The sequence below is a fragment of the Scedosporium apiospermum genome (genome assembly GCF_000732125.1).
Source record: "Scedosporium apiospermum strain IHEM 14462 chromosome Unknown SEQ_SAPIO_0098, whole genome shotgun sequence".
Lineage (NCBI taxonomy): Eukaryota > Fungi > Ascomycota > Sordariomycetes > Microascales > Microascaceae > Scedosporium > Scedosporium apiospermum.
In genome coordinates, this window is record NW_015971799.1 from 385,389 (window position 1) to 404,057 (window position 18,669).

The following is an 18,669-nucleotide window of genomic DNA, read 5'->3' on the forward strand; positions in this document are numbered from 1 at the left end:
CTCACCCAAGCGGTTTTTTCTCGAAGAGACACGTTGAAACAAGCCACAACCTGCAGGCAGAATGGGCAAGAGATGAGATGATCTTTCCTCTCTCCGGGCAACTCCACCTACGCCCACCGCCCCGAATTTCTCTTCGCTTCGTCTCGGTGACAGCTTTTGTGGGAATGCTGAGAGGATGCAAGAAACGAACTACGCCATCGGTCATTGCGGATATTTCAGAATCTTTGATAAAATCATACGAGAATAGTAGGCTACATCACGTATTCGAGACGAGCTACAAAGCTTCCATGCCCAAATGAGTTTAGAGAGAGGCGGGAAGCCAGCCAGCCGCTGCATGAAGCCGAAAAAGATCGAAGGATTCGCAGATTTGCCGTTCCTATCCTCCCGCCCGCTCTACTCCCCCTGTGATGTTCCTTCGAGGTAAAAGCCTAGGCTTTGACTCTGCCTCACAGCTATCTCAACTATTCCCCAATTCCCCCTTAAACGTACATAAATTCGCCTCATTATTTCCGATGGAGAAATCTAGACCCATGCGCCTCATTCTTGGTATAAAATACATTCAACGTTATGACTTGGTAGTGTGCTACCTGTGTACTGCTTGTTGACATTGACCAAAACCAATGGCAGACTTAGCTGCCCATGGCAAGTGGCTTGATCTTCGAGATCTTATTTCCCATCGCGTCATTTTATTAAATCCACTTTAAAAATTTTCCCCAGAGCTTCTTCGAACAAACCCCGACTCCATGCCAGTTCGGAATCCGCAATAGAATAGCAGCTGCATCGCCCTCTCCATGAGACACCTAATAAAACAAACAAGACATTGGCGTGCTGATACACAATTGGCAACCTGCGCTTTTGTCGGAGCTGGGAAAGGTGGGAGAAAGGAAGAGAAGAGGATATAACGCGAAGTACCTCTGTATGTAATATACATACAGTAATACATCTGCACCTAGCACTTCGTAGCCAGTAGGAAAGAGTCTGCGTCGGATGTTCGCACTCTCCAACATTAGACATTAGACAAGGTATATCGTCCTCAGTTTCCTAATTGATCAATTGATGTCTCAATTGGCTTGTGGTCCTTTCTAATAATATTACGCAGATCAAGTTAGGTGCATCGGGTCGACAAGGGAGCCCTAGCTCACCAGGGCGGCAAAGGCCTGTCCATGTTCCGGGGCGGCATTCCGGTCATTTCTGGTGCAGAGTCCGGTCGTTCAACGGACTCCTCGGTGTTTTCTTTTTCGTTTTTTTTCCTCTTCCCGTTCTTGTCCCGTCCTTTGCTTTCTTCCTCTCCTTCTTTCTTTCTTTCTTTTATTTTTTTATTTTTTATTTTTTATTTTATTTTTTATTTTTTGGCCCTCACTTTTCTTTTCTTCTCCTTTTGCGGGGCTTTGACGGGAGTTAGTACTTAAACTCCGGGTCCTCGCCGCCGCCTTTCTGATTGGAGCTTGCGCCCTGATGATCACGACTGCGCCCACTATAACCACAATTGTCTGGCGGGGTCCCCACAATGACTGTAATACCTCAACTGCTACCGTAGCCCCTGTTCATGGTCCCAAAATTTCCGTTACAGCTCAGATATCCTTCGGAACAAGCAAAGCAGTTGTGATCTAGTCTGTAGTCGTAAATCTATTTGTTTTTTTATTTTTTATTTTTTTATTTATTTTTTTTACGCCATTTGCCTAGCTCCTTGATAATCGGTAATGGCAAGTGATCAACGGCAACGAGGGTATCAATTGAGCAGTTGCCAAAGGCATCAGTTCTACAGACGATGATGTACTCTGAGATAGGAGTTAGAAGGGTGGGGTGGACTTAGCAAAGTGGGAGGTGCTACCCAACCGACCCTAGTCAACGAGAATTGGCCTCGAGACCACATTTCGTTGACGAGAATCGGCCTCTCTGTCTGCCTGTCATCGATGAGAATAGCATACGTGTTACAGTCAGTCGAGTCTCGGCCACTTCTGAAAAAGATGACTGGGCCGTAATTATTCACCAATGCCCTGCCACCTTATCTTGGGAAATGAGGTTGGGGAGAAATCCTGGGGCTTGTACGATGCAGCTTCTGAAGTGGCCAAATTTGACAGCCGGCAGGGACGAACCTTGACAGAGGGGATCTCGATCTGGGAGAATGGGTAATTGCGCCAGCACCATGACCCCAGGCAGGATTCGGGATTAACAGAACATTGAAATCTCAGAAATTAGTTCATTAATTGGTTATATCTTTGGTTTGTGTCCCTGAACCCCACGATCTCTACAATTGTATGTGTACGTTTTATTTTTATTTTTATTTTTATTTTTATTTTTATTTTTTTTATTTTTCTTTTTTCTTTCCCCTTCTCCTTGTCCTCGGCTGCTCAGCCCCATGCTTACTTATCCGCCAACCAGGGACGTATTCCATTCACCAATTCGTCGGTCCTGTCTTCCGCCACATATGTGGCGCAGGCCTCCTCAAAACATTTCTCTAGATCGACAATATCCTCAGCGTCGGGGCTCTCCTCTTCCCTATTCTTGAAATATAGACTGTATATAATTCGGTCTTCGGCTCTCGCCTCCAGAAACATGCTCATTCCGAAAGCCACCTCCTCCGGGTCTTCTGTGTTGGCTGCCGATGCAGCGACGCCCTCGTCAACTTGCGCGGAGGCTCCACTACGAAAGAGAAAATCTTGTCAGGTCATGGGATAATCGAGAGCGTGTCTTGTCGAAGAACAGTTCGGTTGCAGACTTACAAGGACGATGATCCCCTTGTGGTATCCACGGACCAAGAATCCGAGGGATTTCTCTCAGAGCACGATGTGCCTGGAGTATTTGGGGTTCTCTTCTCAGCGGCTTGGTCATGCATTATGGAGACGGAAGGATATTTGCTGATGTCGGAGAATTCGTCGGCTGAACAGACAGTTTATGGTTTATAGTCTTTAAGAGAGACAGAAAGAGAGAAAGAGAAAGATGGCGATGACGATAAACTATAGTTTTTATATCCATTTCTCTTTTCCCCCAGGCCCAAAGCTCGTAGAGAGCTAGCGTCCACGATAAGCCATCGAACGTAGTGTTCCAAGGACCCTTGAATATAGCTACTCGCTCAAGGGCCACGCCAATGCAGATCCTTCGGTTTGCCGGGCGGGCCGTATGGTTAGCTTCCTCTCTTTACAAGAGAGTACCACCAATCGAGGAGTATTGGCGTGCAGTAGATGCAGTCGCAGGGGGCCCGCCGGGGTGGGAGGCAGGGCTTGAAGCAAGGTTGAAGGGCCTACAAGGTGGAGCGGCCTCGGGGAACATTTCCGAAGAAACCCACTCACCGTTTCTCGTCGTGCTCGAGGCTACGCAAGTCGAAGAACCACCTGGTCTTTGACTGGCCAATTTTCCATGTGCCAATCGTCGAGTCCTCCAAAGGATGTCTTGACAGTGGCACTTCCCACTTACCACACGGGTTGTAACTGTCTGTGGGTCGGCTGGCCCCTTCGGCCCAGGATCAGGGTATGACAGTAACCCATGACAGGACCTGAAAAGGGAAGAGGGGTGAGATTGAGACGCTTAGTCCCCGCCCCGCACGCCCTCTTGCACGGCCTGGGAAGTCATTGCCATTGGCGCTGGTGGGCAACTGATCTGGAGGAAAGCTTGAAACTAAGCTCCCAAGGCTGTTCGAGCATGGCTCCGGGAAAGCCCTTCGTAAATGTAGAAAGAGGATTGCATCGCGGGGTCAGGTTGACGGGGGGTGCATCATCACTTCTACTGCATCAAACCAAATAGAGCTAGAAAAGAGTCAAAATACTAGAAGCGATTATCCCTTATTCCATTTCCAGATCTGACAAGGGTCTTAATCTGAGGGGAAGAAGGGGTGTGGCTCTCTAGGGCGGGGCAGAAAAGTCGGTCTGGCACTCACCTTGCCCATTGAATGGTGTATCGTGAACATATCAAGCTGGCAGCAGATGACTCTCTTCTATCGGAGGAAACTACTGATCAATAAGGGTAAGGATATGCATAGCAATGTAAGCATTATATTGTAAGAGAGCAAAGTGGAGTGTGGGTTAAAGCTCTAGACTCCTGCTTCGCAAAGTGTGAAAACGGAAAAAAGAAAAACAAAAAAAATTTAAAAGAAAGAGAACCAATAAAATAATTGACACTACAAAAAAGAAGAAAAAGCAAAGAGCATTGTTAGGTACGAACATATCATTGCTTTTTCCAGTAATTAATTCAATGCCAGCTGCGCTCCCCAACCAAAGGCCCAGGGTTGTGTAGCAGCGGATAGAGGATTCCTCCGAAAAGACCGGACTCGCAGCGTCGATGACAGGTATCCTTCCATTTCGGAGAGGTCTGAGAGAGGATCGTGATATGATGTTGCACACCGGGTTGAAAGTATTTTCCTGCTCCGTCATTGATCAGCCATGAAAACAGCGAAGGCGCACGGCCCATATCGTCCTGCGGCAGGCCAACCGTGGTACATCAGGTTGCCTGCAGCACCTGGTCGCGAATGCAGTGGACTCCGCCGGGCGATTGGAGCCTCCTGAAGTAGAACATTAAAGTTTGCAAAATCAGGCGGCTCTCAATAGTACAATTTGATAATTTCTCGGTCTGATCCGCTAGATTGATGTTTTGTGGGTGCTGAGGTTGGGTTCGGGCTCACAACTCTCAAGCCACGTAGGCACTGGGTCGGTGATTGAAAACAAGTACGCCGTGTTGCGATTTTGGAGGCAGTTTCGACTACCGTATGGAGTGAACCAGAGGTCCAATTGGTTGCAATATGGCCTTGCCCTGAAGTGACTTAGAGCCAATTGGCTAACTCTTCAGGCTCTGTGATGTGCTCGACTGAGGCCGTCGGGCAATTGGTGGCCTTGGGGGTTGGAGTTTTGAATTTTCCTTTTCCCGTCGAAGTTCCATGCCAGTTGATGGTGGGCAGCCCAGACCATATTTTGTTGTTGCTTTCGTTGTTTTGTTGTTGTTGTTGTTGTTCTAACCGATTATCAAGTCCGCCTCGTTTTCAAAAGTCTGCTTGAGCTCGCGAACCATCATGCATGTCCCCCATCGGCTCGCCTCCTTCTTGTTTTTCATCTTCTTTCCTCTCCCGGCCAGCGCTGTGCTATCATGAACCATTCAACCTTAATGGAGTTTTCCGTCTCCGGCTCCCGATTTCATCCAATGTGGACCGGGACGGTGGAAGCTTTCCAGTCCAGCCTATATTAAATGGATAAATATACGGCGCTGTCTTTATCCGGGGCCTGTCCCTCCCACGGAAAGAGAAATCTAGGGAGCTAATATAGAGGCATAGTTCTCGCTTGACGGTTGTAATCAACTTTTCCTCTCCGGGACCCTCAGCATCCTCCCTCGATCCGAATTATCCTCCCTCTCCTACCCCATTCCTCGATCGTCCTCCCCGTTTTGACCGACCGAGAACGGTTTAGTGAACGGCGGCATCCCCTTCGATATTGCTCATTAACCCAAGTCCTCGTGGACCCGAAGAAGCGTCGAATATTGCCATCCGCGTGGCTCTTGGAGATTGCTCCCCAGCGGCATGGTCCCGTATCCGCTTCCCGGGTCTTCTTCGCGGCCGCGGGTCACCTCGACGCCTTCCCCTCGTCCCCCCCTTTTCGAGTGCGGAGAAATGGAATTTCTTTACGGCTCTCCAAGAAGCCCTCTCTTGACAAGCGGGATCGAGATTGGGATTAAGGTACAGAGTGGAGACGTTCTCCATCACCGGGTCAAGTCGAAGAGAATGAATATATCCCCAAGTACTTGGCCTTCAGGCGTGACCGTCCATCTCTTCATCCGGCTACCGAGATAAAAGGAGGACCCCTCAGCCGCAGTCGAGCTTTCGCCCGCTATCACAGTCCTCCTTCCATACCTCTAACCTCACGCGTGTTTGCTTCCTTCGTCGCGTCTTCTCCCACATCGCAGGTTGTTTGATATCGTCTGTCAGGTTTTGAGACGACCCTTTCGCGTTTGATCGATATGCAATACGGACTTCTTTCGGCCCTGGCCGCCTTCGCCGGCGTCGTCAGCGGCACTCCTGTCTCGTAAGCCCCCCCCCCCCCCCCCCCCCCTTTTTTTTTGCCCGTCGTCCCAAGAAGAATCCACACAGGACAACCTGGAACGATATGCTAATCAACGGCCGTCTTCTTTCCAAGTAGTCTCCTTTCTCCTCGACAAGCCGCCGGCCTCAACGCCGCCATGGTCGCCGCAGGCAAAGAATACTTCGGAACCTGCCTGACAGTCCGCAACGACCAGTCCGAGTCCAGCATCATCGCCAACAAGGACGAGTTCGGCTCCATCACCCCCGAGAACGCCATGAAATGGGATGCTGTCCAGCCTAATAGAGGACAGTTTAGTTTTGGTGCCGCGGATCAACATGTCAACTGGGCGGTCCAGAACGGAAAACAGATCCGTTGCCATACTCTCGTGTGGTATTCGCAGCTTCCTGGATGGGTTAGCGGTATCAACAACAACGCTACCCTCTACGAGGTGATGCAGAACCACATTTCGACCGTCATGGGTCGATACAAGGGGAAGTGCACGCACTGGGACGTCGTCAACGAAGGTAAGCATCAGTTCCAGTCAATCGTAGAGTCAGTTAGGGTTGGAGATGGGCTGGGTAGGAGCCCCGTCGCTAATGTCTGCTCGGCTCAGCTCTCAACGAAGACGGGACATACCGAGATAACGTCTTCCTGAGAGTCATGGGAGAAAGCTACCTCCCCATCTCGTTCAGGCTTGCCGCCGAGGCAGATCCCGCGGCGAAGCTCTACTACAACGATTACAATCTTGCCTACGGCGATGCCAAGGCGTGAGTCGATCCACCCTCACACATTCAATACAATTGTAATTGCCCAATTGGTTAGAGAATGACTAACAATCTACATTCTCGGCACAGGGAAGGCGCCGTCCGCATCGTTAAACTCGTCCAGTCGTGGGGCTACCGCATCGACGGCGTCGGCCTTCAAGGCCACATGGTCACTGAATCGACACCGACCCAGGAGACGCCTTGCCCCTCACAGGAGAAGCTCGCGACCGCCCTCCGCATGTTCACCGATCTCGGCGTCGACGTCGCATACACCGAAGTTGATATCCGCATGAACACTCCCTCGAATGCCCAGAAGCTCCAGGTGCATGCTGAGGCTTTTGGTCGCATGATGGGTGCCTGTATGGAAGTTGAACGTAGGTCTTTTGCCCCGCGCTGTTCTAGATTCTCCACTTCCTCGTACTAATAACTCCTTTGGTTAGGCTGCGTTGGGTTTACGGTTTGGGTGTGTAATCCTGGTGCCAGATTCCCGGAGTACATGTTGCTGCGCCGCAGGGGACCGGCCAATAGGCCCAATACTAATGTGCTGTTTGCTGCAGGGCGTTTCCGATCGATACAGCTGGGTTCCGCAAACCTTTTCTGGGTACATTGCTTTTTCTCTTCTTCCCCTTCCTGTTCTCCCCGTTACCTTCAGGATGTTGCGACTCTAACGGGTATTTTTTCTTAGTGAGGGAGATGCTCTCCTCTGGAACAACAACTTCCAGAAAAAGCCCGCTTACCAAGCTACCCTCGATGCCATCGTGAACTACAAACCCCCGGAGAAGCCTGCCGAACCTGAGACCCCGGCCGAGCCTGAGACCCCGGTCGAGGGAGGGGAAACGCCTAGCAGCCCTGCTGCCCCCGCCGAGCCGACCGCTGCCACTCCTTAAATTGTCCGCCGACACGGAGACGAAGCCTGTCGAAGTACTTCGTATATGGGGCTGAAATGGCCCAGGTCACGAGGGGAAGATTGGCTGCGGGATGAGAGGAGTTGGGGACCCTGACGGGGCCCTTCCCGATACATATAACTTGGACGTGCGCAATTATTTCATTCCTTCGTAATAGTTGGGGATACTGAATAAAGGAAAAAGCCGAGGTGTCTAAGTCCACCCCTTCCCGAAACTCCTTGGTCGAACTGATGATCATCGAACCAGAAATTCCCAGAATACGTTGACCCTTGTCCACTCGTCCCTCATCCACAGCTGCTTATGTGATCAGGTTCTCCTGAGCCAACGAAGCAATCCCAAGTGTGTGCCGTGATTATCCCGCCCCAGCTACAGTACATCCCGACTCTCGGTTTCATTGGAAGATCGACAAGGGTGGACTGGGATGCTGCGTGTCGCTAACAGCTACCGGCTGCTTCCCCACCCCACGCGTACACCCCACAGCAGCTTCACACCTTCCCAGCTTCCCTCGTGTATTTTCTACCCCGCGATGCCCACAGAGCCCGTCTGGCCACTCCGATCTGTGCCATTTTTGTCGTCTCACCAGAGTGCTTGAGGAACGAGTTCTGAATCCAACACCATGGCAGCGTCTCGCTGGTCCTCCACCTCGAACCTCGAACCTACACCCCTGCACGAGCTAACGTAGTATCGCAAAAAATGATCCTTGGTTCAATTCGACTCCTCCCCTGGTCCACCAGGGTCTTTAAGCTTAGTCGAAGTCATTTTCGAAGCTAGTGCTGCCCAAGTCCCCACTCGAACCAGTGCTTGTACTTCGTACTATAGATGTCTCGCATGAGACGTCGTCTCCATATTACATATAGTACTTTGTGTCAACAAACCGATCGATTACTTCTCATTGGCAGGGGTCGTGCTATAGAGTTGCCATTGAACGTGCGCCTCTTCTTCTCTCCTTCTCTTCTCCAACTTCCCCTCGGGTTGGGCATGGTGCTTCGCATTGAGGTAGCTGGCCTGGAGACCGTGTATGGAAACTGTGCTGGCTCAGGGGGCTGATTTTGGGCTTTGCATGGGATTTGCTGCCCCAGATACGTCATGCAGAAGAATTATGGGAGAAGAGCAAGGTAAGTTGGCGATTATTTGACGCACGTACGGAGCTGGAGACAAGACAGACGCGTTCGCTCCAGGAAGCGTCGTCGCAACGCCTTCGTGTGCCTCGCTTTCCGCCCACTGACTACGTTTAGGGGATTGACGAACCGTCAAGCGATTGGAAGGCAGTGGACTGGAGGTCAGTAAAGCCCAGTCGCAGATTAGCGCACCGGTCATCCGCACGCACATCTCCTTGACATATCACAAGACAATTGATTGCCGCAGCTCCTATCCTGCTCCCCTGGATCCGCCTTGCTCCTGTCCCTCCTCTCCCCCTTTTTGTCCTCCCAGCGACGCCACAGTATTATGTACATTTCTCTACTCAGCCGGTTCGCTTGATTGATATTTGTTGGCTTTAGAGATGAACAGTTTCGAATTCCCCCTCTCCCCCTTTTTGTTCCTTCTCCCATCTCCATCTGCGCTCATAGGGGTGCGTCAATACGACGAAGGCCAATTCACGTCATTTAAGGTCCAACATAAATAGAAAAAGGATGAGGTAGAACACGACAATGTAACATGAGTGTACGATTCCTCAGCGTTCGAAGTATGCCCATGAGACCCTCCTTTCCTCTGTCAAAGCAGACCGCATTAATCCACAGCCTTGCGATTCCAGGCTCGAACGAGGCCGTTCTCCAATGAAGCGACTGGTTATGTCGAAGCTCCCATGCCGCGTCGAGACAGCGAGGTTAACATGGAGCTAGGAGCAGCCGCTCAAGAGCTGGAACTGAGCAAGCAATATACACTCAAGCAAAACCGAAACACCTTTTCACCTTAGTCTCCTTGTGCCACTATCTAGGTTTGTCCATTGTTCGCAATACCTCACCTAGCTTTCCTCGGTAGCCCCCATCAATGGCCCATCAAAGACTTCTGGTTTTGGAAGTCACGATCCTCAGCCTGCAAATGGTGAATAGCCAAACTCGTGATTCATGAGAACATCCACCCCAAGAGGAAAACATCTCGCTCCTTCCCTCCCCTGAGATATTCTGCTGAATCACTCTCATAGCTCCAGATCAGTAAAATATTCACTGCCTTGCTCCAGTTCAAAAGGAGTGATCGAGGGCTCATTGGCAAACTATAAATACCCCCAATTCTTCGCGGACCTCATTGAGAATTCTTTTTTTCCTCCTCAACACATCTCCTAACCTTCGCGGTCATAGACATTTCTCTTGACCTGTCCTTTTTCTCAATCCAAATCACATCCATTTATCAATTCCATTGTCTTTTCCCTTCCTAGTAATGAAGGTAAGTTGGCCATTTCTTTTGTCTACAATCTATTCCCCCTTTCCAGACATGTCTGTTTCCCCTACGCACCATGCACCATCTCCGACCTGCTGGCTTTGGGTGCTTTTTCAATTGCTCAGGTGGGAACTCCGAACAGTTTTTGCCTCTCCCTTCCTGTGGCCTCAGGGGTAGGGCAAGAAGTGTTTGGACTTCCCTCGTGAGCAATGGGGAAGACACTTGAAGCCGAGCACATCATTTTTCCTTCACCCCTTCCCTGAGTTTGGTGCCCTGAGCCATGATAATGTCTCATCCAACCTCACACTTCCATGACCATACTGCCTTGACTGTCCTGTATCCTCATTGCCCTCGATCTCCCCTACCTACAAGTAGACTTCCTCAGTCTGTGATGCAGCCCCCTGCCCTTGATTTATTTCAACCATCCATCGATCCCCTTTTGTTTATCCCGAACGCAGACATCTAACCACCATTTGATGCCTCGTCCTGCAGCTCCTTATCCCCATTTCGGCTCTTGCCGCCCTCTCTGGTATTGTCCAAGCTCACTGTACCGGCTGTCCCCCCGAACTCCCCCATCCCACTGTCACAGACGACAGCCTCAAGAGTGAGGGCAAGGGCAATCAAAACGCTGGACCCTATCAGCCTGTCGAAGACGACGACAGCATTAAATCGGAAGGCAAGGAGCACCAGGATGCCGGTCCCTACCAACCTGTTGCAGACGACGATGCCGAGACTAGCCATGACGAAGACCATTACCTCCTGATCCGTTCCGATCGTTTCCAGCCCTGGGTCGACGGCGTTTTCGCCGCTTGTGCCGAGCACCAACGAAGCGCTCTCACGTGTAGCTATCGCGATATTAGTCGGAACAAGGATATTTTGGACTGTGCCTGTGCGCTCGATTTTGAGTGCACCAACGACGGTTCCGATTCTCGCGTTGTGCGCAAGGCCAATCCGCGTATCAAGGAAGACTTCCTCGACTGCATGAGCCTGTGTTCGTGCTCCAGCGGTAAGGATATCGGCAAGTCTGAAGCCCATCGTCCCCGTCAAATCGTTCCCGAGCCGATCCCCTTCCCCCGCCCCGCCCCCCCCGCACACGATGGTCCTCATGGCCACCATACGCGTGTGCCCTTCCCCAACATCAGCGGTAGCCCCATGGGTCATGGACCCGTCAACTCTGGCACCTCCGACTGTCCAGACGAGATGACCCAGCGGTACTCGGTTCCCCGACCGACTCCCATCCCCGAATCGACCGTCATGCTTTCGGTAACTACTGAGGACGAGACCGCCTCGGCCACCTCTAGCTCGCCCACTGAGGACTCCTACCCCGACCTGCCCACGGAGATCGGCCACGACTGGCCCACATCGGCCTTCGATCCTGTCCCCATCTCTCTCCGAACTCGTCTCCCCTTTGGCCCCGGAGCTGACAAGGACGTCCCAATCCCTTCCGAGGGCCCTGCGAAGGCCACTGCACGTGGCCATATTCACAAGCCCTGTGGTCATACTACGATCTACACGACCGTTCTCCGCACGGTGTCCAGCAACCATCCCAACGGCAAGGCTTCTGACTCCTCGACCACCTTCACCCCTCATCCCACTCGTCACTCCTTCACCACCATCTACTCGAAGGACAAGCCCGACCCTAAGCCTACCCCCGCCGCCCCCAAGCCCGCCATCAACCCTTGGGCCAAGGTCACCTGCCTCGCCGAAACCGAGGGAGTTTGCGAGGACGAATTCGCCTGCCTCGCCGACGGTACCGGCCTTGTCCTCAGGGATGATTCCTGGATTCACAACTCCGCGACCGGCCTGGAGGTCGCGACTCGGTATTGCAAGCTCGCTTGTTTCTGTGACAACGAACCTAACCAGCCCATCATTTACACCAGCATGGTTGGCGATGTTACGCTTACCGCCTCGCCGGAGTCTGAGAGTGGAAGGCCTTTTTTTTCTGGCAGGATCCCTTTCAGTGGTGACCACCACCACTAGGCTTGTTTGAGGGGCATTTGCCCTCTAGGATCGGCGCAGGGGGGAAGGGCGTAAAATTCACAAAATCATTGAAAAAAAAAATTGGAAAATTACAAAATCTGCAAGAAAAAAAAAAGGAGATGGCATGGAAAAAGAATCTGAGAGGAGGACAATGGTACTGGGGGGATACGTTTGAAAATTCTGGCGGACAGGACAGAACATGGGCACGGTAATGAGTTACGAATGAATGAAAGTCCCTTTCCCCCTTAATTCTTGTAGCTGTTCCTCATCTTCGTACACCAGTAGATGTTCCCATCGAGCCTCGCGTCTTTATTGGCCCAGGATTAGCGAGTGGATGATGATGATGATGATGCGTTTTGTTTTCCCTCGTCGATTTATCATCTCGACTGCTTTGGTTTTCTTCCTTTGCCAACTTCATATGTCCAACTCGGCATTCAACCTCAAATCCCTCGAACTCGCGCCCACATACACAGTCTTTTTAGTATCAGATATCACCCAGTTCTCTACCTCTTCGTCCCAAGTCGCGAGATCTCGATATGCCAAATCAAACGCCACGGTCTTCGACTCCCCTGGCTCCAGCTCCACGTCCTCGAATCCTCGAAGGACGCGTACAGGACCATCACGATCTCCGTGGGATAGATACTAATGATAACTCGTCAGCCATAAAAATCCGAACAATCCCTACCAAAGGGCAAGAAGAGAGGAAAAAGAAAAAAAGGCTTACCAGCTGCACGATCTCGGTACCGGCAACCTCGCCAGTATTCTCCACCGTAACCGAAACACGATAAACAACCTCATACAGTCCGGGATTCCCCCCAGGCGCACCCCCAGCAGGATGAACCCTCTGAGCCTCGCCGCTCCTACTCGATTCGGCAATCTCGATATCTTCGGGAGGCTTGCCCCCCTCCTTGACCCACGAATACACGTACCTCGGAATCGCGTCAAAGCCCTTAGGCGCTTCCGCGTCTTCCCGCGATCCAATCTCCCCAAAGGTGGGTGCTTCTTCCGTCTCGCCCTCGGCGGCTTCGTAGGATGAAGTCTCGGCGACGAACTCGACTTGGAGATCGGAATACTCAAAGGTCGTGTAGCTAAGCCCGAAGCCGAATTCGTAACTCGGTTCGATGTCCTCCTTGTCGAAATGTCGGTAGTCGATAAAAAGGCCCGCGTTGAGATCCTGCGAGGGGGTCGGCGTCTCGGCTGCGTACAAGAGGGAAACACCCCAGTCCTCGGCACTCTTACCCCAGGTAAAGGGAGATCTTCCCTGCGGGTTGACATCGCCGTAGAGAACATCCACGAGACCATTTCCGGACTCTTGACCGGGAAGACCAGCCCAGAGGATCGCGGTGATGTTGGGATGCTGCTTGTACTCCTCGATGAGTACAGGCCCAACGGTGTGCAGAACGACCACGGTATTGGGATTAACGGAGGCCACGGCTTCAATAAGGGCGTCGCCCCCTTTCCAGAGAGTGAGGTTGTTCCTGTCTCCTTCGTTGTCTTCGATAAAGACATAGTTCTCACCCGCATTGGCATTGGCAAAGACGAGAGCGACGTCCACATCTGTGGCAGCTTCAATGGCTGCATCCAAGTCCCAATTCGACTCGACATTACTAAACGCAGTGCCGTCCGCTTCGGCTCTCAACAGTAAAGCCGTGGCAGGAGCCACGAGATACGGAAATTCCGTCGTCCCCGAGCCCCATCCCATCGCGAGCGTACCATTGTTGCAAGCCCGGTCCGCGCAAGAGTTCGCTCCGTCGGGGTTATCCTGTGCATCTTCTCCAATGACGGCTATGCTCTTAGGCTTCTTCAGAGGCAGGGCCCCCTCATTCTTGAGCACGACGATGGACTTGGCGCCAATCTCCCTAATCAAATCAGCATGGTCGGCAGCCACATCAACGTGCTCGTTGACAATGGCCCAGGTTTTGTTGGATGCGAAGTAGAGAGGCCCTTCGGTCTCGGTCGTCCACGCATGGAAGTTGACCTCTGGGCGCTCCTCCTTGTCGCCGACATGGACCTTGTAGAAAGCGGCCATAATGCGGACGACCATGTCGTCAAGCCGCCATTGGGGCACCAGACCGGCGAGGACGGCTTCTGTGAGGGCACCACCCCAGAGCGAGTTGTAGCCTGCAGAGTCGCGGCCGAACCGGTCGCCGGGCATGGTCATGTCGAGGCCATTGAGGGCAGATTCGAGAGTCGCGTGCTGAGCACCCCAATCCGACATGACTGCGCGGATTAATCAGCACTGAATCGAGAGATGGCTTCTGAATCCCCGAGTGTTTTGTACATACCGAAACCTTGGAAGTTCAGTTCGTTCTTTAGCAAGTAGTTTGTGTACGCATTCTCGCAAGCGTACGTGCCGTTGATGCGGTTGTATGAGCACATCACAGAGCCCACACCAGCTCTAACAGCATCCGCAAACGGCCTGAACAAAGTGTGTCAGATGACCCCATCATCTCATCATCTGGACAAGGCCAAAAACGCTCCCAACTCACCAGAGATAGACTTCATGCATCACTCGATCATTGAGCTCGCTCGATACCGACCCTCGATAATGCTCTTGCTCGTTCAATATGTAGTGCTTTACGCAAGCAATCACGCCCTCGCTCTGAATGCCTTCCACGGTTGACGCAGTCGCCGCCCCCGCTAGATACGGATCCGAACCGAAGCCTTCCCAATTGCGACCACCCTCGGGAAACAAACCGAGGGGGCCGACCGACGGACCGAGCTGGACATCAATACCCTTACCATAGAATTCGGCGCCCATCGCAGCGCCACGGGCTCGGATGAGCGAGCGGCTCCAGGTTGCGGCGGCATTCACACCGGCAGGGAAGGCAGAGATTTTGTCGGCTGCAAGAGAAAAAAGCACAACCCTATTAGCAAATCTGCCCCAATTCCTTTTAACCTCTATTGAATATCCTAGGAAAGTGAATGCCCCCTACCATATCGAACACCAAGAGGGCCGTCTTGGAGACAGAATCCCCGGAATCCCAGCCTCGGAACGGATCCCGTCACGCCAACACATCGATCAGCTTGCCATCCAGTACCCGTCGTCAGGTTCACCTTTTCAGCGAGGGTCAATTGGGAAACAAACTCCCGCGCCTTTTCGTACGCGTCGTCCCAGCCGTCCGGTCCGCCTGAACCCCAAGTTGAGGGGTAGAATCGCTCGGGAGCATCGAGGGCATGCGCCGGAAAGACGACCGCCAACGCGACGAGAAGCAGTGTTCGCAACATCGCCTTCAAGGGGTTTTCTCGCTACCAATTCGACGTTATTGAGAGTGGAATTGGCAGGAGAGAGGAACTGGTAGAGCAATTGGGCTCTTGACTCCTGCCGAATCTGAGGGGGCCCATCTCTCGCAGAACTCCTCCTTTCGAAGCTGTGAAAAGAGGGGAGCGGCCCGCCCATATTACCCTCCATATTGCTTGGAAACGCGGGTGCACCGCGAGCTTTCGGCATCGGACGTGTAACCTAGAGAGTAGAGGCTAACTCTCGCCTTCCCGTCTTCACTATTCGAAGTCTCGTCAATGGCGGCGCGTTCCTGAAACAAAAACTAATATGCTTGGCCCTCGATCCGGGCCAATGACCCTGTCCGAATTGATGTGTCGACGGGGAAACATGCCGACTGAAATCCCGCTCTGGCTACCGAGAGGATCCGCTTTCAATTACCTAATTGATGAAATTGCTCAATTCCTCCGAAAGAAGAGGGACCGGGGAGTCTGGCCCGACCGCCCAGACTTTAGGCTTTAGTGATGTACATTGGTCCCTCTTGAGCCGAGAGCCTGATCCAGGGCAGCTTCTCGAAATCCAAAACCGGGACTCGAAAGGACGCCCAAGTTGTCATTGCAATCTGACAGCCATATCCGGCCCTATCACTCTTGAGCCTTGGTTATTGATATAATAAGCGCAGCTCACGCACTGCTCTGTCGAGTCAGTCCTGTCTTTCTGGGATAGAAATCAATCCCGACAAAACTAACATGACGAAGCAGAAGTCGTTTACCTGGGTACGAACAATGACGGGTCATTCATTCCAGCGAATCGTTCCATCAAATCGTTCGAATCAAGTCGCTCCAACCAATCATTCAATCACGATACTGACAATGCGAGCCGGTGTTGTTCGCCAATCAGAGCCTCTGATCCAACAGGTATGAGATGAAAGAGGAAAAAAACCCCTAGACGATGAATTTTGGTGGAGATCCCGAGGTGTATGAAAGCTAATCTAAATCAAAGTCTAGACACGAGTGCATTCCGTAGGCAGACTTGTTGGTTGTGCCCGGATAGACGAGCGGCCGTATGGATAGATAGACAATGGTACCTGTCGAGTGTCGACACATCGTAGTAGTTTGAATTTTGTCCAGGTCGCCCTTCCTCCAGCAGAGTGTTCCGCAGCTGGTCCGTTGTAGATACGACGCCTGGACGGGGACTATCAGGCAGGGTAACCATGAGGCGATCAATGAGCCCCGTGATGAGATCGGCCACAACATTTTCGGTATGGGTTCGCATGGGAACGTCGTCGACATCCAACCCAGGGACAGCCAATAACAGTCACGCCCTCATAGCCACCAGCCACAAGAACAAGAACAATCACAGTTACACACAATTTACAATCAGCAAGAACTCTCACGATGGAACAGTCCCCTGAACCATATCCAGTCATTAACTCAATGATAGTAGAGATTGGAGTAGTCCACAGTTCACCCCAGCTCTCTCAGACTAGGGCTGAGGAACCTGTAGTACCAATCACTACAACATTCATTCAAGAGGAAATCACAGTAACCCTCAGTCCGTATCCACAGGGCAGCCTCGATAGCCTTCTTTCCTATGACCCATCTACTCTTGGCCTGTCGCGACCCGCCGCTCCAGACGCCTATCTGTGGGCCTACAATTTCGAAATGGACTGTCGTTCCTATGTTCCGCCTAATATAGAGACGTTACCTTTCTGGACCTCTCGTGGGTAAGTTTGCACCACTACCGTTTAAACCCTGCGGTCGGGTCTTAGTAGTGACCTTATAGATCAGGAAAAGCGAGGCCTTCCTTTTCGCGAGTTCCCGTGCTTGTTTCCCTCCGCAAAGACCCTTGACGTTGACGTCGTGGTACCTCGGACCGGGGACGGGGCTTGTTCCAGATCGCACTAACGGATGAAGCTTCGGCGTGCTTCCCGAAGTTCCAACCAACGAGAGCATCCAGCCGGGCCTAATTGGGGAAATTAATTCTCTGGCTGCCCATCGAGAAGCAGGGGCACTCCACTATTAAACCACGCGACTAGGGCCAACAGTTCCGCGTAATGGCCAGGCGACCCTGTAGCAACGACTCTCCTTACCAGAGAGGCCAGACTTTACCATCCGTCAATCTTAATGGAGTTCTCCGAACCCACTCCATCTCGGTCATTGTCTGAATCCTTCTCGCGACAGGCCCTCTTGGGCAAAGACACTAGCGATTTCCACACTCGATCAACCGACGCATCCATTTTCAATCTCAATCTCCCTCAACATTCGCAACCCCCAAGCCCACGAACAACACACCAAGTCCTCACCCGCTCCATCAGATTCCCCCTCCTCCTCCTTCGCAATGATAGGAGAGTTCCTCAATCCCGCATTCCCATCTGAATTCTCCTGCAACGAGTGGGGGAAGCTCGTCGCTGGGGGATCTAGGCCTTCGACACGCGGGCGGCTTCGACGGTTGCTCGGCGTATCCAATGGTTTCGGGATCGGAGTCAGAAGTATCGTCCGCGCGTAGGAGTGGCGAAAAGAAGATTGAGGAAGGGCGGTTGAGAGTGAGCGAGGCGTCCGACGCGGATAAGGAGAGGATCCTACGGGACGCATCGCAGCCCTGGCTGGCCTATTGGCGATATGGTTGTGGGGAGTGGACGGTGGATGTGCGGTATGGGTTTCACAAGATTCCACTCTTCAACGTGCTCATCAAAGACCCTGCGAAACCCGCCGCATTGCCGCACCGCTGAGAGTAGCGATCCTAAAAGACTAGCAGATGGGATACTCAGATCATCCCATCTACAAGCTCTCGGTCCCCCTCACGACGCAGTCGACCTGAAGTGGATCCGTAACATTCATCACCGCCTCGACCATGGACTCCACAATCAACACCAAAACTTCCAAGATGCACTGCCGCCATCATGTTCCCCAAGTCCGTTCAGGTGTGTACAACCAGCGCTCCAGAGGAGGGCTGACGGCGGGAGTCTGCACACCTATAACATGATCCTCTTGGAACGGTCCTAATCCTGCCACATCTCATCATCAGGGTTCCCAAGCCCGACGACGAGCCTAGCTTCTTCGAAGATATGACTACTTAGGCGCCATCATAGTGTATGTATATACGGTATCAGTCGGCCTTGCCAATACCAATGCCAGACTTCCTAAGACCAACTCAACCTCTTCCCCGCACCCGCTCGGAGAAGACCCCTCCTCCCACAATATCAAGTCCTTTTCAAAAACTCCCTCGCCTCTGTACGCCCAATATCCTTTCTCCCGTCTTCCTCCGCTGACCCCGACATCTAGTCCCACGTCATTTATTATGCGCCTCGCCACTTAGCCACTTATCTTCGGGGACTTCATCCTGCTTTGCCAGCACCTTTCTCCGTCTTCCACGAGCTCTCCATCCCCCACCATCGTCGACCGCTCCGGGAGACGTGCCCCCCC

General features: G+C 52.3%; 4 protein-coding genes across 4 annotated transcripts; 2 read left to right on the forward strand and 2 right to left on the reverse strand.

The window, feature by feature from the left end:
- Nucleotides 1–2,363: 2,363 nt before the first annotated feature.
- On the reverse strand, nt 2,364–2,836 carry SAPIO_CDS5271 (uncharacterized protein; the record flags this gene model as incomplete). The annotated part of the gene is made up of 2 exons (XM_016787628.1): nt 2,364–2,643; nt 2,724–2,836. 2 exons carry the CDS (start codon nt 2,834–2,836, stop codon nt 2,364–2,366), a joined length of 393 nt encoding a protein of 130 aa, XP_016642643.1.
- Nucleotides 2,837–5,937: 3,101 nt separating this feature from the next.
- SAPIO_CDS5272 (Cellulase) lies at nt 5,938–7,650 on the forward strand (the record flags this gene model as incomplete). The annotated part of the gene is made up of 7 exons (XM_016787629.1): nt 5,938–6,002; nt 6,117–6,523; nt 6,613–6,766; nt 6,854–7,137; nt 7,204–7,226; nt 7,321–7,364; nt 7,449–7,650. 7 exons carry the CDS (start codon nt 5,938–5,940, stop codon nt 7,648–7,650), a joined length of 1,179 nt encoding a protein of 392 aa, XP_016642644.1.
- A 2,394-nt stretch (nt 7,651–10,044) lies between these two features.
- SAPIO_CDS5273 (uncharacterized protein) lies at nt 10,045–12,024 on the forward strand (the record flags this gene model as incomplete). The annotated part of the gene is made up of 2 exons (XM_016787630.1): nt 10,045–10,050; nt 10,537–12,024. The coding sequence occupies 2 exons, from the start codon at nt 10,045–10,047 to the stop codon at nt 12,022–12,024; spliced, it is 1,494 nt and encodes a 497-aa protein (XP_016642645.1).
- A 414-nt stretch (nt 12,025–12,438) lies between these two features.
- Nucleotides 12,439–15,252, reverse strand: SAPIO_CDS5274 (putative beta-glucosidase A; the record flags this gene model as incomplete). The annotated part of the gene is made up of 5 exons (XM_016787631.1): nt 12,439–12,666; nt 12,749–14,244; nt 14,310–14,443; nt 14,514–14,868; nt 15,066–15,252. The coding sequence occupies 5 exons, from the start codon at nt 15,250–15,252 to the stop codon at nt 12,439–12,441; spliced, it is 2,400 nt and encodes a 799-aa protein (XP_016642646.1).
- Between the last annotated feature and the right edge of the window lie 3,417 nt (nt 15,253–18,669).